Raw genomic sequence first — 23,520 nt, 5'->3', positions numbered from 1 at the left:
CTCCTCCATACCCCTCTCCTCATTCCCTCCTATCCCATCCCCTATCCCCTCTGTCACCCTAATTCCGTCCCCTCTCTCTCCCCACCTCTCCACTTTCCCCCTTCTTCATCCCTCCCCTCTACTCCCATCTGCAAAATATTCCTTCATACCTTCCTCTTTGATATTAAACTATATAACATTTTAATATTATGGTGATAATATTACCTAGGGCTTCACAGTCTAGAAAGAGCTTTGCAGCAATAATAATGATAGCAAATGTGTATAGCACTTACCATATGGCAGACATTCTTCACAACATGGTACATATATTAACTCATTCAGTCCTGCCAAGTAGGTACTATTAGTATCCTTGTGTTACAAGAGAAGGGACTGAGCTGAAACTCAAGGAAGTTAAGTAACTTGTCCAAGGCCATACAGCTGGTAAGTGGCAGCATGGGGATATGAACCCACATGGCTTCGTTTCAGATTCATGTTCTGACCACTATAAATAGTTCCCTTTGGTGTTTCTTCCCACAACCATTTTCATTATAGTCTTAAAATAAGACATTTTATGTCATTATCCACTAAGATGGTTGCATAATATTCATGAGTATTTTCTGGTCCCAAATAAGACCTAGTAGCCTAAATTTCCTTTTTTTTTTTAAAGATTTTATTTATTTGACAGACAGAGATCACAAGTAGGCAGAAAGGCAGGCAGAGAGAGAGAGAGAGGAGGAAGCAGGCTCCCTGCTGAGCAGAGAGCCCAATGTGGGGTTCGATCCCAGGACCCTGGGATCATGACCTGAGCCGAAGGCAGAGGCTTTACACCACTGAGCCACCCAGGTGCCCCATTAGCCTAAATTTCTGAATCATATAATTTTATTTTTGTTTTTCAATATCATGGACATTTTTGAACAACAAAAAAGGACTTGGTTTCCTCTGGGTAAGAAACTTTATAACCAGCCTCCCCCTTATGTTCTTTTTTATTTTATTGTTTTATAAATTAGCAAGTTTAAAAATGATGTAAGGTACAGTTTATACCTGAAAACAACCAAAACAACAAAAAAAACCAGCATTGCACTCTAATGGACTATAAACCATCAATTCATCAAGTTGACTCTATAAATTTTCCTACATAATGGTGACAGCATTTGTTTTCTGATCTTGACCAATTCCCTGGGTAAATAAAGTGGAGAGAAAGCAGAAGCAAATGTTGGAAGGATTACAAGATATAAAGACCCAGTTTTAACTCTCTGAGAGAGTTGTTAATATTGACTTGTTCTTGTCTTGACATTTTAAACTATAGACCAGAGTCTACTTGCTTGTTTTAACCTGAATATTAAAAGAAGTGAAGACTTAAATGTTGACAAAATGCCCTCTTCTCTACATATCACCAAATTTCGACTTAATTTAGATAAGACCCATGCATGATGAAAGGAAAACTTGTTCACTACGATAAATTTTGTAAATATATTAAACGTATATAAAGTGTCATTTTGCCTGAAGACTTTTAAAAACATCTTTCATCTATGCAAAATCCTGTTTCAAGTTTCTGCAATTTAATTTCATATAAAAACTGCTAAATGATTTGAGAAGATAGAAGCTGTTAACTTTACAATCCGAAGTTTGCCGTATTTCAAGACGGAAGAGTTATACATACACTTTGCCTACTTATATTTCTTTCCACTAGTTTCTGGGTCCTTTGTTGTTGTTTTTGTTTGTTTGTTTGTTTGTTTGTTTGGTTTTGGTTTTGGTTTCTTTAGCTCTAGCTTTGATTTCTGTGAAATTGAACAGTATGCCAACTAGCATGTAATAAGCTAGATTGACAAGGTAGGAGTTTGGCTTCAGATGGATGATTGCACTAGGTAACCTTTTTAGATTCTCTCTTTGTCTAAGCCTGGAATTCTGATTCTCTGATTACTACAAAACACAACTAAAAGTACTGATTATAAAGATAAGGTTCTGAAGCACAGCTTCCCTTTTTGTTTTCTCATTGTGGTGATGCCTCTACCCACTCCTCACAAGCTTAAGTTCAATCTCTTCTCTTGGTGTTCTATAACTCCGGAGTGCCAACATGGCTTAAGTGATTGAGAAACCGTAATTAAGATGGTTAACGAACAGTGAAATGCTGCCTCCCTTTGTATTAAGAGCAGTTAGGGTGCTGCATTAGCAAAGGTAGAACTCAGTCTGGTTCCCCCCACCCCGCCAAGGTAATTAATTGACCTCCTTGTCATCAGTTGAGACATGAGGAGAATAAAAATTTTCAACCTAGGTATGGGAGTTGGTGGGTGTTGCTGTGCAACTGGGCATTGATTTCCTTTTTTGTTCTTTTCTATTCCTTTCATATTGATCCTCCCTGTCACAGCTCACGGATTCTCCCATTATCTTACAAAAGGGGGAAAAATGAAAAAAAAAAAAAAAAAAAAGAAAACTGTCCCAAAGTTTCAGAGGTTTGAATTCAGTTTCATAAAGTTTCCACTGTGGAGTTATATTTGAGGATTCCTAAAATCTTTGAATCTAGTCCACCCCTGTTTTTTCGCCGAAGAGAAGACATTTTTTCCTGGGAAAAATAAGTGATATGGCTGAATGAGATGTGGCTGAAATCATCTAACCAGTTTTGCATCTAACATTATGCAAAAGCTGATTTTTTTTTAAGTAGACTTCCTAGACAAGAACAAACTGATGAATAAAGGGTGAAGTTTTCTGTAAATAAAGCTATAGTCATACATGTTAAACTTAGGTTATTTAGAAACATCAAAGAAGCTTTATTTCCTATATGGGTACCCAAATCAAAAACAGTACTAAAAATTTAGGTGGCTATCAATTATTTGATAAAAGGCAGTTTCTATTTATTGAAAGGAACAGTGGTTCTTAGCAAAAAAAATAAATTTATGTGATATATTTCCCTGTGTTTTCCTTATCATTTTATTAAGATACAATTCATGTATTATAAAATTCACCATCTTAAAATGTACAATTCAGTGGATTTACTTTGAATGGGTATTTTATAAAGATTCAAGGACACCCCCTTTTTGGTGAAGATTTGTATTTCTTTTGTTTGCATTGTTCTTAAACAACTGATGGAGGAAACCAATGGCACTAGGGCATTGTTTGAAGACAGAAGTCTTCAAACAGAAGGGTAGCTTGAGCATGGAAAGCCAGAATTAAGATGAGACAGGTGCCTATCACTATGGGGCAGATTTTATTTGCTTTTTGCTGTACCTGAGTCCCTGATACTACAAAGGATTGCAGTTTTCATTGTTTTACTTGTGAATCTTCCACTATAATAATAAAAGCTTCTTCAGGGCAAGGAATGTATCATTTTTATCAGGGTATCCTTTTTTAAAAAAAAAAATATATTTATTTATTTATTTATTGGAGAGAGAGAGAGAGAGAGAGAAAGGGAGAGAGCATGAGAGGGGTAAGGGTCAGAGGGAGAAGCAGACTCCCTGCTGAGCAGGGAGCCCGATGTGGGACTCGATCCCTGGACGCCAGGATCATGACCTGAACCGAAGGCAGATGCTCACCCAACTGAGCCACCCAGGTGCCCCTCAGGGTATCCTTTTGACTAGCATGGTAATTTTTCTTAAATGAATGTGGGAATGTTTCAAAGATGAAGCAGGAACCTGGTTGGCTTTTTGCCGCTCTCTCTTCCCAAGTGTAACAAGATATTGAAATGGACACCATTTATCAACCTATGAATAAAGGTGCTTCAATAGGTTATACTATTACTGAACTGCAGCAGAGATCCTGTGGGAAGAGAGTAACTACGGGCCCATGGAAGTGACAACTTGATGGGCAGTGGTTCTCCATCTAGGTAGGGAATCCACCTTTGGGTTTCCTTGGTGGGCCTCCCTTGGACAGTATATCATTAGAACAGTGCAAGAGATCAAGCTTCCTGACAAGGATTCTGTGCACAGATTCCGTTCACTGCCCTGACTGAAATGAAGGAGTGGAAGAATGCTGGTTGCAGAACTCACTTTTCCTCTACTCATAGTCGATGAAGAAAAATGATCTGGAGTATTCATATCTCAGAGTCAACTCTAAGAGGAAGAAAAATCACCTTTCCTCAATGCTAAAAATTTAGCAACTTTTACAAAGACTAGTAGTTTCACTATTTATCTCTCTGCAGTTTTATCATTAAAATATTTTCTTTGTTTCCTCAAGACTTCATCTGCTCTTGCTACTCATTTGCTCTTGAAAAGAGTTGTAATCTTTTTGTTTTTGATCTATAATCATTCCTCAGCAACAAATTGTGAAGCCACAGAGCAAAGATTATAATTTTCATTAGAGAATAAACCAATGAACTCTGTGAGACAAAGCTGCTCATTTCTTCCAAATATCCCTGTGAACACAACAGAAGGCAATTCTAAAAATTGGCTATTTCTAAAAAATGTTCCAAGAACATGAATGTCTGCTTCTTTGGAGATCTCTTTTCTTTTCCAGCTTTGCATTCTGTTCATCTCATACAACAAACTTTCACCGAGTCATTATGGGCCAGGTACTTTGCTAGGCTTTGGGGGCTACAAAGATGAATAATACATAATTGTTGCTCTTAGATTCTGAGCCTAAAATTTCCTTCAGTTTTTTTTAGCTAAACATTAGGCCAAAGCTCCCAAACTAGATTTTGATAAAGATTCCCATATCACAAAGCTGTAAGTTTTACCCCAGTGTAATTCAGCTTGGATTTTAGTCTGTATTTGTTATATTCACCGTGATGGGATTTTTTGGTTTTCTAATATTCAATAAATTCAGTGATTTAGAAGCCTAATTGGAGTGCTAGAAGCTATCTAAAATCTGTCCTTCGAAGTCTGAATTTGCTAATTTCTTGGACAGAAAAAGAAATCCTTAAAACTTACAGGTTTTTGGACTCATTTTAAAGAAGACTTGTATTTTTCTTTCTCATATTGCATTACCTGAACGTATATTAAGATTAAAGGAACAACATTGTTCTTTATTGTGTTTCTACAGCAGAACTTCTAAATGTTTAACTAGGCTGTGGGAGCAGTTATCAAGCATAGTATTTTGTGTCATAATTTCAACTAATGAATCATTGAACACTAAAAAAAGTGATTTCAAACAAAATTTTCTATCTAGATAAAATATGTAACTCCAGAAGGAAATATGAGCTCTTTAAATATCACACAGATCTCTTTCTGTCTGTTCTTCCCTTATTATAAATTGTTGGTTAAGGTAATCTACTTGTATTTTAATACCTATATTGATTAAAGAAGTTTGTCTGTTAGAACACATTTTTATATTTGTTACTTTACCCATATTACTCTTTATAAGATGGTTTGGCCTCTTTGTATTTTCTTCGCTATCTCATTAAATTATTGAAGTATACCCCCAAATTGGAATAAATAAGATTTATGCTATATAAGGAGAACCAGAACTATAATCTACTGATTATCCTTAATAAACAAAAGATATATGAAAGAAAATGAACACAAATATAATTATATTTATTTTCTGGAATAAAATTCCATTTATTTTACTTCTATTTGATAGCTTGATTGATAATATTTTCAATTTTGAAAAAAGAGTTATTTTTATATAGCATTACTTGTAAATAGACATATACAGAACCCCCTAGTAAGGGTATATCGATTTAAAATTTTCCAACTTTGGCTCTGAGAAGGGATATTTTTATTCCTCTAACATACTCTAGGCCTTATTCAATTTGTGAAACCTTAATGAACTATAGCTTAGCACTGAGTTATTTTCAGTAGTCTTGATAATCAATATAAATTGCAGTAAAGCCAATGAATTTATAACATTATTAGGGAAGATAATCTGAAGAATGCATTACTCTGTTACCATCAGGTTCAAAATTTTGTTTATATTTTAAGATTTAGCATTATTAATCAGGGGTGAAAGTATAATTACAGAAGAATTGAGTTTCCCAATTTCAAAAGACGTTCATGGAAAATGAGACAGAAATCTGAAATTATTAAAATAATATCTATATATGTTACTTGTACCTGGACTGGGCCCACAGTTTTATAGGCTACAAAGATACATAGTAGACTGTATTTTATTCAGGAACTTACATTATAGTTGGGGAATTAAGAAATTATCAAATGAAAAGAAAAGTTATAATGTTTTTAAATAACTTTAATGAGGAAATGTTACAAGACTAAAGTTCGCTGTGAAATGGATGCTCCACACTATGCCCAACGGTAGTGGGTACATTTGAAAGTGTGGGAGAGGTCTCTAGGTAGGAGTGCATTAGAACAATATAATTTAAGCTGAACCTTGAAAGAAAGCTAGGATTTAAAAAAACAGAAAGGATAAGAATGTTCTCTCCAGACATGAGGTATTCCAGTGTGAAAAAGTAAAAATTGAGAACCTCTGACTTGGACAGATTAAAAAGGAGCCATGGGGAAACACCTGGGTGGCTTACTTGGCAAGCACTGATTCTTAATTTCAGCTCAGTTCATGATCTCAGTGTCATGAGATCGAGTCCCATGTCAGACTCCTTGCTCAGCTTGGAGTCTGCTTGAGATTCTCTGTCTCCTCTCCCTCTGCCCTTCCCCCTACTCTTGCTCTTTCTCTAAATAAATAAATATATAATCTTTTAAAAAAAGAGGTGGGGAGCCAACAGCTTGAATTCAGGAATATTCACTAAGACTGACTAGCCAGTTCAACATTTATATTGAGGAGGTGTGCACACGGAAGGACACAATATGGCAAGCTCTGATTTTAAAGAACTTTAAGTTAGTATAGGAAATGAGACAACATAAACGAATATGAGACAAATGTAGAAAGTGCTATGGACATTCCAAATCTCATTACACCCAAAATTTGATGAGTTATTTCAAAGAGAACTCTGTGAATCTTTCAAGTTTCAGTGTTCACAAACACCTATGTGTTTGGATTACGGTTATTGTTTCTACTTTTGTCTTTGTGCACATAAACTGATTATTGTGAGCTTTCTGTTGTATTTTGTTTAATACCTACTGCATCCTTTAAGTATAAATATGACTCTTTCATTGGCAGCATACATTTTGAGCATGTAACTGTCTCTCTCACAATAGTGAACAGAATACTTGAGACCAGACTGGTAATACAGGATGACAACTGCCATCATTTTGTTATGTTCAGATTCAGTAAACTATAGTTATGTGGTGAAGCAATTCAGCTCTTTGTTAATGACAGATTTATTGAAGACACGCTTTCAGAAGGATTGCACTAGAAATCCTATTAAAGTGCCATCCATTAAACCATTAGGATAGTCATTAAAACTGTTAGTGCGGACTTGTTATCTGTGAGTTATTGGTCTCTCACCATTCTCAGTGGTTTCCATCAATTCTACTCTACCCTTTGCTCTGTTGTGGCTATTCAGTTCCAAGAAATGAAGGCATATCAGCTTTCTCTCTTTTCCTGCAAAATTTTGGGGGTTGAAGTGGGGGTAGGAGAGGTGGTATGGTAGTGAGGGTGGAAATGAGAGAGATTGAAATCCCTGTCCTAATTGTTCCCGATTATATAGGGTAAGGATGATACTTAAGTTCCCACTCTCTTTTTTTTTTTTTATAAGAAGCATGTTAAAATCTAACTATAAGAAAGTTATGGCTGGTTTTCATTAAAAAAAAAAATTTGGAAGTGGAAAGTACTTTGGGATTAATGTATCATTAAACCAAACTGACAGACATCTGGTCTTTAATCTATTTTCCTTTCTGTTCACAGTTTTGAAGTAAGGAATTGAACTTTATGAAAGTAAATGTAAAGTTGTAATTTAATATACATGTGTTAGAGTGTAGTAGTTAAGAGCTCAGAGTCCAAAGTCAGAGAGCTCTGGACTCACATCCCAGTTCCACAGCTTTAATGGACTACCAGCATGATTGGTGGGAAGTGTCTTAACTCTTCTAGGCCTCAGTTTCTGTGTTTCTAGTATGGAGACAAGAGTATCTACCTAAATTTGTTTTAAGGATCACTGTGCATGAGACTCATCATTATCATCAAAACCAGAAGTAATTTAACCTGATTACTTCTCAGTACCATTCTTTGATAAGGTTAGAGGGAGACAATCTAATTTAGCGTTGGCTCTCAATATTTTTTCCTGGTCATAAATCTACACTGAGTTTTGTCTCTAGATGGCCAGAGAAGCCAGTTGCAGACCTTGACATGGATTTCACAAACTGCTCTCCAGAGTGTTTGATCCTATAATCTGTGTTCTCTGCATCTAACATGACAAAAAGTCAAATGTGCAGATGGGAAGTGTCCTGCAGCTCCCGTTTGCCCTCATTTTTGGAAAGTAGTACAATATTCACAAATTGAAAAATTAAAGAACACAGATAACAAGTGCAAACTATTAAAATAAATATTGTTAGAAGATAAACTGAGGGGTACCTGGGTGGCTCGGTTGGTAGAGCATATGACTCTTGGTCTCACAGTTGTAAGTTTGAGCTCCACATTTGGTGTAGAGATTACTTAAAAAAAAATAAAATCTTAAAAAAAAAAAAGATAAACCGAGCCATGTTAAATATTTTAAGAGTTTATTTGAGCAAAAATTGATTCAGATTCAGATTGGGCAACACCAAACCAGAAGTGTTTAGGAACAGTCTACCAACAGGGCAAAAACTCATATAAAGTAAGTGTGGAAGCAAAGAAGGGAAATTATTGATTGGCTGTAGCTTAAAGCTTTGTTGGCTGTTTATGACTGGTTGTTTTGATTTTGTAATCTTGAAACATTTACAGGCTTAGATTTTAGTTTGCTTCCAGAGGCCAACACAGCATTAGAGCCCCCTTAGTCTAATAGCATTCTTGTTTAATTAATTTAACATTTTCAGTCTATGCATCTCAGACATAAATGCTGATAGCATTGATATATGATATTCTATGTTTATGTACATATGTGTGTATATATATTCATATATATTAAAATATGCCTATATTTTAATAATGTCCTTTTAATTTCTTTTTTAACAGTAAAATTAGATGTCTTTATGTCAGTAGGTACACAGTTTCAATAGCTTCATGGGTTTTTCATACTCTAAGTCGTTTAAGCAGTGTCCTATAATAATAAGGTTATTTCCTTTCGTTCCTCCACTGTTGTCATGTCTTTCACTTTCAAAGCTTTTAGGCAGAGTTTAGTGCCTGACAGAATAATCAAAGTCTAATTCCAGGAGATGATGAATTTGAAGAATGTACATGGTGGGATGAAGTTGAGTCAGTTGGGGAAGGCAAAGAGATCACAGGCCAGACCTCCAGACCATGAAAGTACCTTGATATGGTCATTTTACTCCAGGACCTGTTCCTTACCTTTGTAAATCTGAGAGGTAATGTGGTCCCAAAGACCCCACTTTCATAGGTGTGTGATGTCAGTGGCCCTGTTGTCCAGCTGTGATGACTGGATGCTGTCTTCTCTAAAAGAGGATCAAGTAGTCATGTTCCTTGCCTTTCCGAGCCTCCCTTTTCTGTGTGTCTATGAGTTATTTTCTCCTCTTGCTGACCTAGCTTTTTTTTAGAGATGTTAATTTAGATACAGTTTTAAAAGATATGTTAATATATGTTCTAATACTTTATTATTATACTTAAGACATGTTTGGTGATTGAATTGTGTAATATTCAAGCAACAGAATAAGTCTATGGTTCCATTTCCAGAGTGTTAAAAAATTTAAAAAAGGAAAGAAATTATAGCATGATTCTACCTAATATTTCAGTAATAATTTTAAAATGTAGAATGTTTATTAGACAAAAGATTAAAGATTTTTTTCCATAGAATTATCACTGCATAAGGTTAGTTCTTTAATTTTGCTCTTTTCCTCCACAACTGAACACACATCCAACCAATTTCTGCACCACCACATTCTTTCCAGTCTCCACCCTGCCCCAGAAAAGAAAAAAATATATATAATTTGAATAGGCTAAATTGCTAGTTTCATAGAGAACAGGGTAAATGTGTGTTAAGAGTCAAATGTCTGTCTCTTCCTTTATCTCTTTTCTGTGCAGCTCCATAGAAACATTGAACAAGATGAATCAATGTTTCAGGCCAACCACCTTGTTGCATTCTGGCTTTATTCCACTCTTACAGCAGCAGAGTCGATAAGTGGAGACAGGTGTTGTTCTGCAGAAATTGCTGTCTTTACTTTTCCCCACCCACCTGTCCATGTGGTAGAATTTGTAAATGAACTTATTATCTGTCTGTCTTTCTCTTGTTCTCTTTCTGCATGTATATGCTTACTTGGCTGTGATGGTTATAAGTCTCTGTATCATGAAGCTCACCTAGGACCCAAGATATAGATATGGATACAAGGAAGTTAGAGCCTACTCTAACCTTATAATGTATTGCCCAAATTAGGACACTTTGGAAGATGTTGCTTTGATAATGAAACTGGGACAAGGGGGTAAACTGGAATGTACCTCCTACCCCTTCTAATGTAAACCTTATGCCAGAGCTGAATCTTTGGCTGTTTATCCTTCCATCTGATTAGGACGCTCCCATCCTCTATCACAAAGATCAACAAATGGACTTGAGACTTCTGAGGAGCACATTTGCTAAAACAAACAACCTCCCCAAATAAAAGAAAAATCCACTGTATTAAAATGGTTAACTGTATCCACACATAGGTGGTATGTCCAGAAAATTTGGTAATATGGTGTATATAAGATTGTTTCCTGGCAAGCATTCCCTATGTGATACTTCAGAATAGTGAGTAGATATATAAAAGTTGGAAATTATAGTATGGAAGGCTATAATAATAATAATAATAATAATTATACCTGTTCACTTAGAAAGAATTTCAAATATGCCAAAGTCCAAGATGCTTCTTATCATGAATCAGGTTTCAGACAAGTGTGAGCCTGGAAGCCATTCTGACTATTTAAAAATATTTTATATATCTCTGATCTATTCCAATATATGTTTACTTAATAGTTACATGTTCATCAGGGAAACTTATTTAACTGTTTCTAAGGTTCTAGGGTAAATGTCACTGTTGCCATATATACTGCCTATAATGCTTTTCAGTCATTCATTCTATAAATACATTTTTAAATCAACTGTATGCTAAACACTGAGTATACAACATCAGATGAATTACAGTCCCTGTAATGATATCTTCAAGTGATTCCATTTTTTTTCCCCAAAGTTCAAGTATATAAAATTATCAAAGTATGGACATTTTTCTAATACATTTTATCTGTAATTGTCTAATTTTACATTATAAAATGAATATACATTTCAACAAAACAAATTAATCTCTGAAATTAATCTTTTAGTTTAGAAATATACTCTAAAATTCTAGATTGTGTTAATTTGTCCTAGCCTTTCTAGTTTGCTTGCAACATGTAACATAGAAGAAAATAACATGACACTTTAGGTTGTAAATACTTTCTAAACTACTTGAACACCATGGGTATAAATAGTAGTGATCAATCTGTGTATCTTCTTTAATTAGAAGCCTATATTTAGTACATTAGACTGTGTCCTTACCTATAAGGACTAATGATATTAACAGCAAGGGGTTTTTAGTATATAAATGTGTACATATACATGTATTACATAGTGTATACATATCCAAAGATACACTGTATCCAAAAAACACAGGTAGAATCTAAGTGTGTTTCAACCAGATAGTTACACTAAATACATTTGAGGATAGGATGAGGTAGGGGAATTTTGTTAAGTAATTATTTCAGATTTTTCTGTATTCCATCAAAGACTTAGAGGAAGTGTCATTTTTTTTTTCATTTCATTCCAGATGCAAAATTTTTATTCTTTAAACAGGAAATTATTCATATTTCAGTTTGGAAACTCATCTGTTTTTTCCTTTCCCATCTAAAAACAAATTTGGGAGTAGAAACAGTTTTAACAAAATTTTAATTAAATAGAAGCAAGGTAATACCGAAAGCCTAAAATACATAGTGTACAGTAAAATGAGGGAAATATTAGTGTTTTAAAATTAGATTCTAAATCTGTATAAGTGATAAAGAAAAAATAATGTTATCACTTAAAACTCAACTGATCAAATGCTCAAAAACAAGATGATGATTTATCTTATTTTCCTTATATTGTTATTTATGAAATGCTGCTATAATAGAAGGCATAAACAATCACAAAACCATTCTCTTCATTCACATTTTTTTAATTTTTAAAAGATTTATTTATTTATTTTAGAGAGAGAGAAATAGAACATGGAAGGAGGAGCAGAGGTAGAGATGATCTCAAGCAGACTCCACACTGAGAACAGAGCTCTACACAGGGCTCAATCTCGTGACCCTGAGATCAGGACCTGAGCTGAAACCAAGAGTTGGATGCTTAACCGAATGTACCACCCAGGAACCTCAGTTAGTTTTGCTTTTGAATCTACTTTTTCACTGTATTTCTGAATGGTCAGGTCTCAAATGAAATGGAAAACAAAGAAATATAAGTGGTTATTTGTGTTCTGGTGGTGGTGGTGGTGGTGGTGGTTGTTATCTACCCCAGAAAAGTAGATCAGTTTCCAAACTATATAGATGAACATATTGTTACATAACAAGTGGCAGGGCAGAAGTGTATTTCTTTGCCTAAATTAACTGACAATTGTGTCAGTTTTATGCTTCATTGTCAAAGGAAATCGATTCACTTAGCATCAGGGAGAAAGCAGACATTCCTTGGACACTGGGATTGTCTTAAATCAGGATGTTCTCACACAAGTCAGTGGATGAAGACAGGAAAAGAAAAACATCCACCATTCTTTAACCAAGAACTTTGCATCAGGTGTTTTATATGTATTATTTTACATAATACTTTTGGGTCAATACAAACGTGGCAGCATTTACAGAGTGGTGAGGAATTAATGCATTCATCTTGTTAATTTGGAGCCAGAATCTAGTGCCCTGTTGTTCACAGAAAAGAAAGGATGCCACTGTGAATTTATTTAGCTTAATGCTGTGCATAGATTGCAATCAATAGATAATTTTATTTGTTACCTATACACAGTTCTTTTTATAAACACTGTAATTACTTTCTATCAATTCAATCAACTTTATCTCCTTAATCAGAGCAGTTTAATAAAATTTTAATAACATTTTCTTGCCCCAAACTGTCTGGAAATTTTTTAATTCTTTTTGCTTTACCAAATAACATCAGAAATCTTACTCTGTGAATTATATTTGTAAAAATGATTATCCATGATGCTCTAGTCTTTAGGAACATCAGCTATAATTCTATATATCACTTTCTTATTATGTACTTTAATTCAATAGAGGAGATAAATAGCAAAAAACTGAAACATTGGGATTCAATTATCACTGCCATCATTCTTCTAGAACATTGCCTTTGGGAACTAGGAATTTTTCTTTTTTACATTCAGTACTATCTAGGAAAATGTTGAGGCACATTAAAAAGGAGAGTACAATAAAAAATCTGGCCTTTTAAATCTTCAGATCTCAAAGTTGTATGTTCTCTTCTGAACTCTCCTTTGAAAAGATCTGTCAGAGTAGTTTTTTTCTAGTCACACATAGAAAGTAGTAAAATAGCTTCTCTGCATTCCAGAGATCACATAGCATTGTCCTACTGAATTGAAAAAGAATCTAGTATTTGTTGCTGTGTTGCATTATTGTTTTTTGTCATTTTGAATTTATGATAAATTAGGACAAAGTTAACTATACTTCTGGGAGTAAATGGAATTTATCAAAGAGATAAGCTAACTCATTCTTAGTGTCAAGATATCATTTAGGAAAAAAAAATGTTCATCAACTGGTTGCCTCAGATATTTACTCATCTCGTATGGCTGAGTGGTTTACAATGACTATAGAGTCTCTTTTTTGCTTCTCTACATATCAACTCTAATGTAAATAAATTGTTACTTCAGATACTTCTCTATAACTATTTGTTACATAACATGTTATAATTGGGGTTGCAAGTCAAACCACTAGACAACAGATAAGCTGATACAATTTTATCACTTATTTGAAGAAAAAAATTATTGTATATAAAAATACCTGATTGAAATATCTTAATGCCTTTGCAAGCATTGTACATTTATATATTGTTCATCTTTCCACTTAAATATGGAGAACTCCCATATGTATTCATTAATTAATACTGAGAGTCTTGAAAAGTCCCTATTTCAGTCCTTCAGATTCTAATTGTGGCCTAGACCGCAGATACTTTTATAGAAAAAGACTTGGGAAGTTTTGGTAACTAATTTGGTAAAGGAGAAGAGAGAAGATGAGGGCACCAACATGACACTGGGAAGACATTAACAGAAGAAAGGGAACAGAGCAATCAGAGTGTCAAAGCTAACCATGGGCAAAGAGAAAGCCAGCACCTGGGACTCAGGCTCTGACCTCCAAACTTTGCTCATGATCCTACTTTCCACTCCTTCCTCACATTCTCCTTCTGAAAGCATCATTGGATTCAACTAAAGGCATGTTCTTCTCTTTGAAGAAAGTACTCATTATGCCAATTGCAGGCCTTTGCTAATTGTGCAAAATATAGCCCTTCTCAACTATGCAAACGTGGGTCTTTTTCAAATGGATACATATTAATTTACCATTTTCAATCTTGGAGAAAAAGAATATGAATGAATGAGAATTTAAAAAGGCTTCATTGCAGAAATACGCTCAATGGCAAACTGCTTTTCTAAACCTCAAAAAGGGTTTGAAAGTATGTGGGTGCAAACCACACTAAGGAGTAAATGAGCCTACTCATTAGGAACTCTGTGGAACGATAGTGTTTCTCTGGAGGTTAAGGTCATCAAAAGTTCAATTCCCAGTAAAAAGGATGGTTAGTCTGACCCATAGTTTGCCTAGTCAAGTAGCTGGTCTATTCCTTCTATATAATTAAATTTTTGTTAGTTGTTTTAAAACACACAAAAACAGGATACAGCTTTTTTGTGGTTTCTCTTTGATGAGTCTCTAAAGGGAATAGTTTGAGGTTTTTCTCTTAGTAGAGTGAGGAGAAATGGGACACAGAACAACTAGTACTGTAGGGAGTTTGCACATATGAATTATATTTTTCTTCTTGGTAGAGAAGTTGAAATTTTGCAGAACCATATTGAAAGGACTTTGCTTTAAGTTGATGGCTTTAGCTTTACCAAAAAGTTCAGTCACTGGATGTAATTTTACACAGTGACTGTAGTGTGATGTGCAAATTTGTGAGCACTCCCTTGTTTTGAGTTTAAAATTATAAGTATAAATTAGAAGCACCATAGAGACTTTTGTTTCCAAACCTCTTGTGTTTCAAGAGAACAATGGAAAGACCTATGTAAAACAATCAAGAAATCTTTTCAAACTTGGCCAGAGTAAAAGCATATGGCAGCCAGGCATTCAGACTGTGGTCCAGAATGCCTGGGCCCCAACAGAGCTTACCAGTTGTTTGACCCTGAGAAGGTTTTTTAATTTCTCTGCATCTCAGTTTCCTCACTTGCAGAATGGTGATAATAATGGTACTTCTAGGTTCTTTGTGAAGATAAAATGAGTTAACATATGTGAAGCACAAAGAAAACAGTAGATGTGATATGTGTTATTGTAACTATTGGATATAAATATATATTTTATTTTTTTAAAGATTTTATTTATTTCTTTGTCAGAGAGATAGAGAGAGTACAGGCAGGCAGAGTGGCAGGCAGAGGCAGAAGGAGAAGCAGGCTCCCTGTGGAACAAGAAGCCCTATGTGGGACTCGATCCCAGGATGCTGGGATCATGACCTGGGCCAAAGGCAGCTGCTCAACTGACTGAGCCACCCAGTCATCCCCTAAATATATATTTTAAATCTGGCATTTTATCAAGAATATGGTGCAGAATTATATATATATATATAGCTTATTTTTTTCATTTACCTATATTTTCCACTTACCTATTTTAAGACAAGTTCTAGTTGGTTAAAAAAATAGAATTTTCAGACCATCAAGTTAAAGATACATAAATGCAAAATATTTAATATTAGCAGCTGACTACTCAATATTTTCCTTTTCTTCTTTATATTACAGGGAGTTTTTTCTGTGGTCACATTCTCAGTAAGGCAAAGCCATTGAGTTGAAGATCTGTTAAAATTAGAATGATTAAGTGGCAGGTTGGAGGAGGAGTGTGTCATGTGCCACCTGTGCAGATAGGAAAACAAAGTAACATGGTTTGATATTTCTGGAATGTTTAGGTGCTACATACTGTTTATCCAGTACATTCAAGGACCTTGTTGAAACAGAAAGAAACATAAGGAAGTAGTATTCTTGTTTATGAATTCTGTGACAATGCAATGTACAAATACCATATAGCTTATTTTATTTTTAAAAGTCTATTAATCAAAGTTGGGTTGAATATATCTAGCTTGCTTTATTTCTAACTTGCAAACTTTCCTCCAGGGCAGCTACAGAAAACCTGAGCAGGATTCTAGCTTGTGAGGGTAGAATTTGGGATTGAGTTCTGGGAAAGAAGGGGATATCTTACCAAAAGTTGTTTGGATATATACAGTTGAAAGGATGAGAAGAGATATCTGAGAGTCAGGCTTAGGAAAACCAAATGCCAACAGTAGGAAGAAATTGAATCTATTAGGAACAAGAGTGCTTATTTCAAATTGTTTTGAATAGTGTTTGGGTGGTATCAGCTCAACTTGATAGTAGGAAGATGCATGGTCACGTTGGGTTGGCCAAAAATATGAGATTAGAGTGGAACTCAACTTCTCCAAACATGTGTTCTTCTTTCTCTATGTTGACCATTTTATTCTTCCTTAAGAGGATCTCAGCAAGAGATAACAGAACACAAAGAGGCAAAACAATTGCACCCGCACCTGCACCAAAAAAAAACAAAAAACAAAACAAAAAAAAACCACCACCAACAACAAAACATAAAAACACAGAAGACGTTGGTTAAGCATCTGAGTCTTGGTTTAGGCTTTAGCTCTCATGATTGTGAGATCGAGCCCCTCATTGGGCTCTGTGCTCAGCAGGGCATCTGCTTGAGGTTCTCTCTCCCTGCCCCTCCTGCTAATGCATGCTCTCTTTTTCTCTCTCTCCATCTCTCTCTCACACACACAAATAAATGAATAAATCTTTTTTTTTAAGTGTTTTTTTTTAAAGATTTTATTTATTTCTTTGAGAGAGAGAGAGAGAAAGAGATCACAAGTAGGCAGAGCAGCAGGCAGAGAGAGAGGGGGAAGCACGCTCCCTGCTGAGCAGAGAGCCCGATGTGGGGCTCGATCCCAGGACCCCGGGATCATGACCTGAGCCGAAGGCAGAGGCCTCAACCCACTGAGCCACCCAGGCGCCCCTTAAAGTGTGTTTTGAGAATTAAGCTCTTATTCATCCATGATACCTTTGCCTCATTAACATGGACAACTGAAATTTGATTTTCCTCAACCAGTTTTATTTTTTCACAGTAGAAAAGGCCATCTTATACCTCACCTACTTTCAGTAGTTGTTATTCCTTACTGAGTTTACTGCTCTCGACTTTCTGATAAGTTCCAAAATAATGACCTATGCTGTGTATTGTTAAATGTTTGGTCAGACAGGTAGATACAGATAGATGAGTATGTGCTGCACAAAGACAGTTAAGCATTATTTAATCAATGTTTGTTTGATCTGTGTAAAATAAGTATAAACGTAAACTGCAACCCATCTGTTTAATCATTCATGTGAAGCCAATCTCATTTTTAAAACTTGATTTCTTATGTAATTGCCCCAGAATGACAGAGGATGATCAGTTGAGAAGAAAAACCTTTTGGACTTGCAAGATAAAGGATAGTTATGTTTAAGTGTGTTTCACATGTTGGGCTTCCTCGTTTTTCAGTGGCCTTCAGGATAGGTAGCATCATGCCTTGGTAATTACCAGCTGTTAATCATCAGCTGGGCTTTGAAATCACACAGACCTGGGTTTTAGGGTGAATGTATGAGTCTAGCTGTGTGAGCAAATTACTTAACCACCAAATCACACAATGCCTGCCAGAGAGAAGACCCGCAGTAAGATTTATTGAGTTAATCTTTCTTTACTTCAATTTCCTTGTCTTGGAAAATAACAATACATACCTCATAACATTTGTGAAAATTAAAGAGGATACTGCATGACCCAGCAGCTACTATAATTATCCTGTTACTCAGAGGTCTTCTCATGGGTCATCCTTTAAGCCTAAACATATTAACACATGTGACATAAAACTCATGTTTCCATGACTGGTTTTTAAACTCTTCAATGAAAGTATCAAATCAAGCATTCAGAAGGCTGGGGATATGTGGTGAGAAGTGGAAATGGACAAGAGTTAACAGTGTCTGTGTTAAGAGATGCAATTTCATTAGTCTAATTAAATGCATGCCACTTTACACATCCATGAGTGATCTTAATCTGAAGAACAAGGTCATCAAAGGAAGGAATATCTTCCACCAAAGCGCTGTACATCAGTGAGCCTAGGAGCTCTTGGGATATTTTACAGAAGAATGTTTAAGAAGCTTATGTACTCAGCAGTGCTCCTCGGTGTAAAGTGGAGTATCACTGGTAGTTGTAATTTCATGATCACATACTTTACTATTAAACCATAGGATAATGAGTGCTAAAGCATTAGTTTTAGTGCAGTATACCTTGCAGTTTCTGCAGTCTGTTGTTTAACTCCCATGTTACATGGAAGAATTACTCCACAATTTCTCTTTATGAACTCTTCTGGACAACCTTTATTCATCATTTCAATTAATTTAAGGAAATCTGTTGAACCATAATTTATTGAGCCTTCTTTGTAGATGCAAAGATGACTAAAGGCGTATAGGTAGGACTGTGGCTAAGGACTTTAGAATCTAAGCTGTAGGTCATTCGAGCCAGTGGAAGTTCTTAAGCAGGAACCGAACCTGTCCAGAGCTGAGTTTCAGGACCGTTACTTTGGTATGAAGAGTGCATTAGAGTGAGAGTTCAAATGGAGTGTTCAAGCAGACATCAGATAACTGAAGGATTGGATTGAGGTAGTGGCAGTAAGCTGGTAGATTTGGGTCCGATTTAAGAAAATCTTAAGGTAAGACTGGCTCAGCAAATAAAGCTGCTTTGTATGGAGAAGGTTCAAGGTTGACTTAAGGCTTCCACCCAGTCACCTGCATGTTTCAGGTGACCAGACACTTGGAAAGAAGTCCACTCCACAAGCGAGACGATGAGCTTTCCTGGAAGAACAAACTAGAAAGACCCCTGATTTTATTATCCTTTAGACTCTGAAGCATGGATAATTATTTTGCTGAATATTGTTCAATGATGACTACTTATATATAGCTTACCATAGTAAATTAGAGACTGCAGTCTATCCTGCTGAGAATTTTAGTATGTTTGGAAGCTATTCATGGAGGTTAATAGGTTGACTCTTTACACTTGTGAGTTTTACTATCCCTGTTAAACACAAAATATACACGTCTTTAATATTGTAACAGTGGTTGGATATGTTTTACTTTCCAGTTCTATGTATACACATTCAAGCATGGTAAATGCCTAGGATCAAAAACTACTTCTAAAAATTCTATTAATGTAACATAGTGTCTTTACTTTTTTAAAGAATTTTACTTGTATATAAACCCAATTTATCATTATTTCTGAAAACTTGACTTTAATCATTTCAAATCATGTTTATGTAATTACTGAACTCATGTTTCCATATACCATGAAATTATGTCTTTAAAAAGTGTCAGTGTCCTATGATCAAAGAAAAGATATTTTGATTTCCATAAAATTGCAGGAAATTAAGAAACCCCTCAGAGTTTTGTAATCAAATCCGGAATTCAGTCTCAAAATAATGGTTCTACTTTACCTATAAAATTGCATATATTATTTTGTATCTGCAATATTTATTTTAGGTTATTGAACAATAGTTTGAATGACGGTATCAAGAAAAGTCATTAAAAATCAGGAAAAATTAAATAAATAAAATCTTTTAAAAAATCAGGAAAAACAAGTTTAAAATAGAGAGTAAAAAGAAATTTTGTAAACGTAGCATATAACAATAAATAGGAAATAAATAGAAAAACAAGTAGATCCTATCTGCACTGGTTCATAAATTGATATTTGAAGATGATTATTAGATGTAACCAACTTCCCTTCTTTACCATTTTTCTTAACTATTTGAATTGTACAAATTACCTTGTGATACTGGTCATAGTGTGTTATGGAGAAACAGGCACAATTTTAAGTTGCCCTAAAGTTGTAAACTGTAAATGAAGAAAGAATAGCAAAGCCTGTGCCCAGTGAAGCCAGTGAATGACCAGTAAATTTGAAGACTGAAGTTAGTTCCTGACAGAAAAGAGTAGGGAGAATAATCAAGATAAAATAATGTTCACAGAACCAGAAGGAATATTGAACTAGAAAGCTTGTAAACTACAGCTGCAGAGAAGGAAATGGAAAAGTAAAACAATTTTAAAAACCCTGCCTTTCCAATATTCACCGAACATCTATATTGATTTTTTTTTCATTTGAATCAATGTTGGTGACTATCACTGTTTTTTACTATGATTAATCATTTCATGTTTTGCTGGTTATAGTAGTGTTCAGCTTCATAGCTAGGGTCATCTTTGATGAAGTGTGGCTTCAGACTTTTCTTTTCAAATCATGTTACTTACTTGTGATAAATGCCTATAATCGGTGTTATCAAGTATTGATTTTGTATGTGTGTGCTGTTTTTCTTTTAAAGTCAATTGACCCTGGCCAGCAGTTCACATGGGAACATTCAAACTTGGAAGTAAACAAACCAAAGAATAGATATGCAAATGTAATCGCATATGATCATTCCCGGGTTCTCCTATCAGCAATAGAAGGTAAGGAAATTCAGACATTGTTTATACTTTTATTTTCATGAGTTTAAGGGTTTGCATGAAAATACAGTTCTAGCTAGGTTTTTCGCTATCTATAGAAATAGTTAATTAAGATTCAGGTATCATTTGTTCTCACATTTTCTTTCTCATATAAATATACTATAAATGGGCACACAAAATCCCCAATACTATATTACACAGAAGCATCTCTCATTACATTCTTGGCTTGGCTCTAGGTGAAAGATTTCATAATGTAGTTGATGCTTATGGAGGGGAAGAAAATCAAGGTTGTCCATTTTACTGATGGTTGCTGATGGTTATAAATAAACTGGTGATTATCAGAATATAATCATTGACTGTTATTTTAAAATGAGGGTAAGGGGACCTGTTTATAAATAAACCTGGATAGCCAGCAGGGACAGTCTAAAGGTTAGGAGTTGATGGTGTGGTGATTAATTAAAATTAAGCATATTGGAAATGTCTGGTACAGCTAATTTGTAGACTGCTTGGTAATCTGTCTCTCACAATTGTAGCAAGGTGTGCATTCCAGAGGGAATGGCTGCTCCTAAAAGCTGAGGATTACACTTCTAATACACCTAGCTGCTTCTAAGGGTTCACGAGGAGAGTATTTTCCATTCATCCCCTTCCAGCAATAAATCCCTTCACATGGCATATTAAAATCAATTAGGGGCTCATGTTCAACACTCAGCATTTTGTTAGTTTCTTTTGGCAATGGTAGCACATTTCTGTCCTTAGAAAAGAGTTTACCATGTCACTTAAATCCTTTCTTCTGTCATAATAGCTAACCTGGACCACCAACTACCACATACCACATCATTCTCATTGGCATCCTTTAGAAAAGCTCTGTGGCCTGAATTCATACTTAAAAGTTCACCACTTACCCTCTTCCAGATGTTTTATTAAACATTAAATCATACCAGTTTCAGACCTAGTCCTTCTTAGAACCTGGCAGTTCAAACATCATCTTCATTGTTCAAGTATCTTTCACTTTTTCTGCTTCCCAAATCTATGAGGCCTATGTAACTTTTTCTCATAACTCTGACCAGGCCCTACAAGTCCTACCTTCTTCGTTTAGTACCCAAAATTAATGTGAAAGTGAGACACTGCTTAAAGACTTCCCCAGTAATCACTTAAGGCAACCAATACATTTATTTCCAGTTTTGGGGGAGGAACTATCTTTCAGCATTTGAGCAAGGTCATACCTGTACCCTCCCTTTTCTTCAAAATGGTATTATGTGGCATAGATATATTTTGTAATGTTCTCACAATCAATTTTACATTTGGAAAATGTTACAGTTCCTTTTTGAGGCTACTGAAGATACTAGGAGTTCAAGAGTTAACCTTTTTCCATATGGGAAAAAATTGATCAGGTTTATCAAAATTTTATCAATGCTGGTTCTTCAAGTAGGATGGTGTCACACAGGTAATTGCTTCAAGTCCTGTTTGAGAACTGTAATTGGTATATGTGGAGGATTAGCATATAGCATTTACATTTTATCTTTACATCCCACTTTAAAATGTAAAAAACAAAAAACAAAACCAGCAATTTCTTGTCTCAAGTCTCTTAAATCAACTCCATAGTTAATAAGAAACTAAACCAAGTCACAAGTGGAAGAGAGACATCTTTTTTCCATTAGTGAAATAGGTAAACTATAAAAATTAAATGAATGTAAATTGAGAACCTATTTGGCATGATCTTGGCTGGAGAACTTGTCAGTCTGCCTTTGCTATATTGTAGCATTTTTCCATTTGGAATTAGGTCATTAAGTATTACTACATGCCTGTACTTTTGCCCACTTTATCATTATTTCCTTAACCTGCTATTTTCCACCGTCTTAACAGTAAAGTATGTCAAAGGACAAAGAATATTCCTCCTTGTCCCTTATGTCCCTTATTATGATAGATGGAAATGATGTACATTTCATTCCTATGCTATTTTTACAGTACAAAAGTAAAAGCACTTGAATCAGACTAAAACCTGCCTTTTTATAGCTCTATGCTCACAAATATACCCTAAATCTAGAGCTGACCTAGAAACCAAAGTCTTTCAATTTTAAGTCTTATGCAAAAGGTTAGAAGCATTTAATTGAAGTTTATGGGGCTATATAGAGAGCTTTAATCTAGATTACAACCACGAACAGCGTTTTATCTTAGACTAAGCCCTACTCAGCAGATATTTAAGGGGGTAAATGATCATCCTATATCTTAAGCTTGGAAAAGGAATGCTGGCAACAGGAATAGTAACCACAGAACCTCTAACGGGGGCTTCTTGCATAAAGGGAGCTTTAATAACACGGAGCCCGATTTTTCAAGAGGATTTAAATGTTAAGAGACTTTATGCACAATTTAGAAAATTTAACATGGTTGTTTCAGGTTCCACCGGTAGTGATGACTTAAAAGACTTCAGTGGAAGGTTTTAGTTTGGACATTTCTGCTGCTGTTCTCTCAGTGGTGCTGGGCCCTCTTCATGTTTACTTTGCGGAGTGGCCTGGCAGATAATAAAGGAAAACTGGAAGTTGCCACAGTGATTCGTATTATCTTTATCTTTTTTTCCTAGAGCAAAACCTTTATACTACTTCCTCTGAGCAATGGCAGGGGAAATAAACTAAAGAATGGGGAATTGTGTGTCAGCATGAGTGTGCTTATTGAATTCTGTGAAAATAGTGATATTTCATGACACATTTCCAAATCACAGTCATTTTATTTATGCTGGGGAAAATGTAGAATAAATTCAAGAGAGTTCCAACTACAAGAATGCTTACAATTGTTGAATTATAGAGCAAGAGGTATGGAAACACAATTAAATTTTTGAACAGTCCAGTTACTGTTG

The 23,520-nt window shown here is 35.2% G+C and overlaps 1 protein-coding gene across 9 annotated transcripts in view; it reads left to right on the top strand.

The window, feature by feature from the left end:
- Positions 1-23,520, top strand: part of PTPRD (protein tyrosine phosphatase receptor type D) — a 1,060,901-nt gene that overhangs the window by 962,306 nt on the left and 75,075 nt on the right. For all 9 annotated transcript variants that reach the window (XM_047699812.1, XM_047699814.1, XM_047699811.1 and 6 more), the window contains one exon: positions 20,549-20,672. In XM_047699812.1, coding sequence (XP_047555768.1) covers positions 20,549-20,672 — 124 coding nt within the window. The remainder of the gene's footprint in view (positions 1-20,548; positions 20,673-23,520) is intronic.

The sequence above is a fragment of the Lutra lutra genome, chromosome 13, assembly GCF_902655055.1.
Source record: "Lutra lutra chromosome 13, mLutLut1.2, whole genome shotgun sequence".
NCBI lineage: Eukaryota > Metazoa > Chordata > Mammalia > Carnivora > Mustelidae > Lutra > Lutra lutra.
The sequence above is the reverse complement of the archived record's forward strand: the minus strand, read 5'-3'. Positions and strand labels throughout refer to the sequence as shown.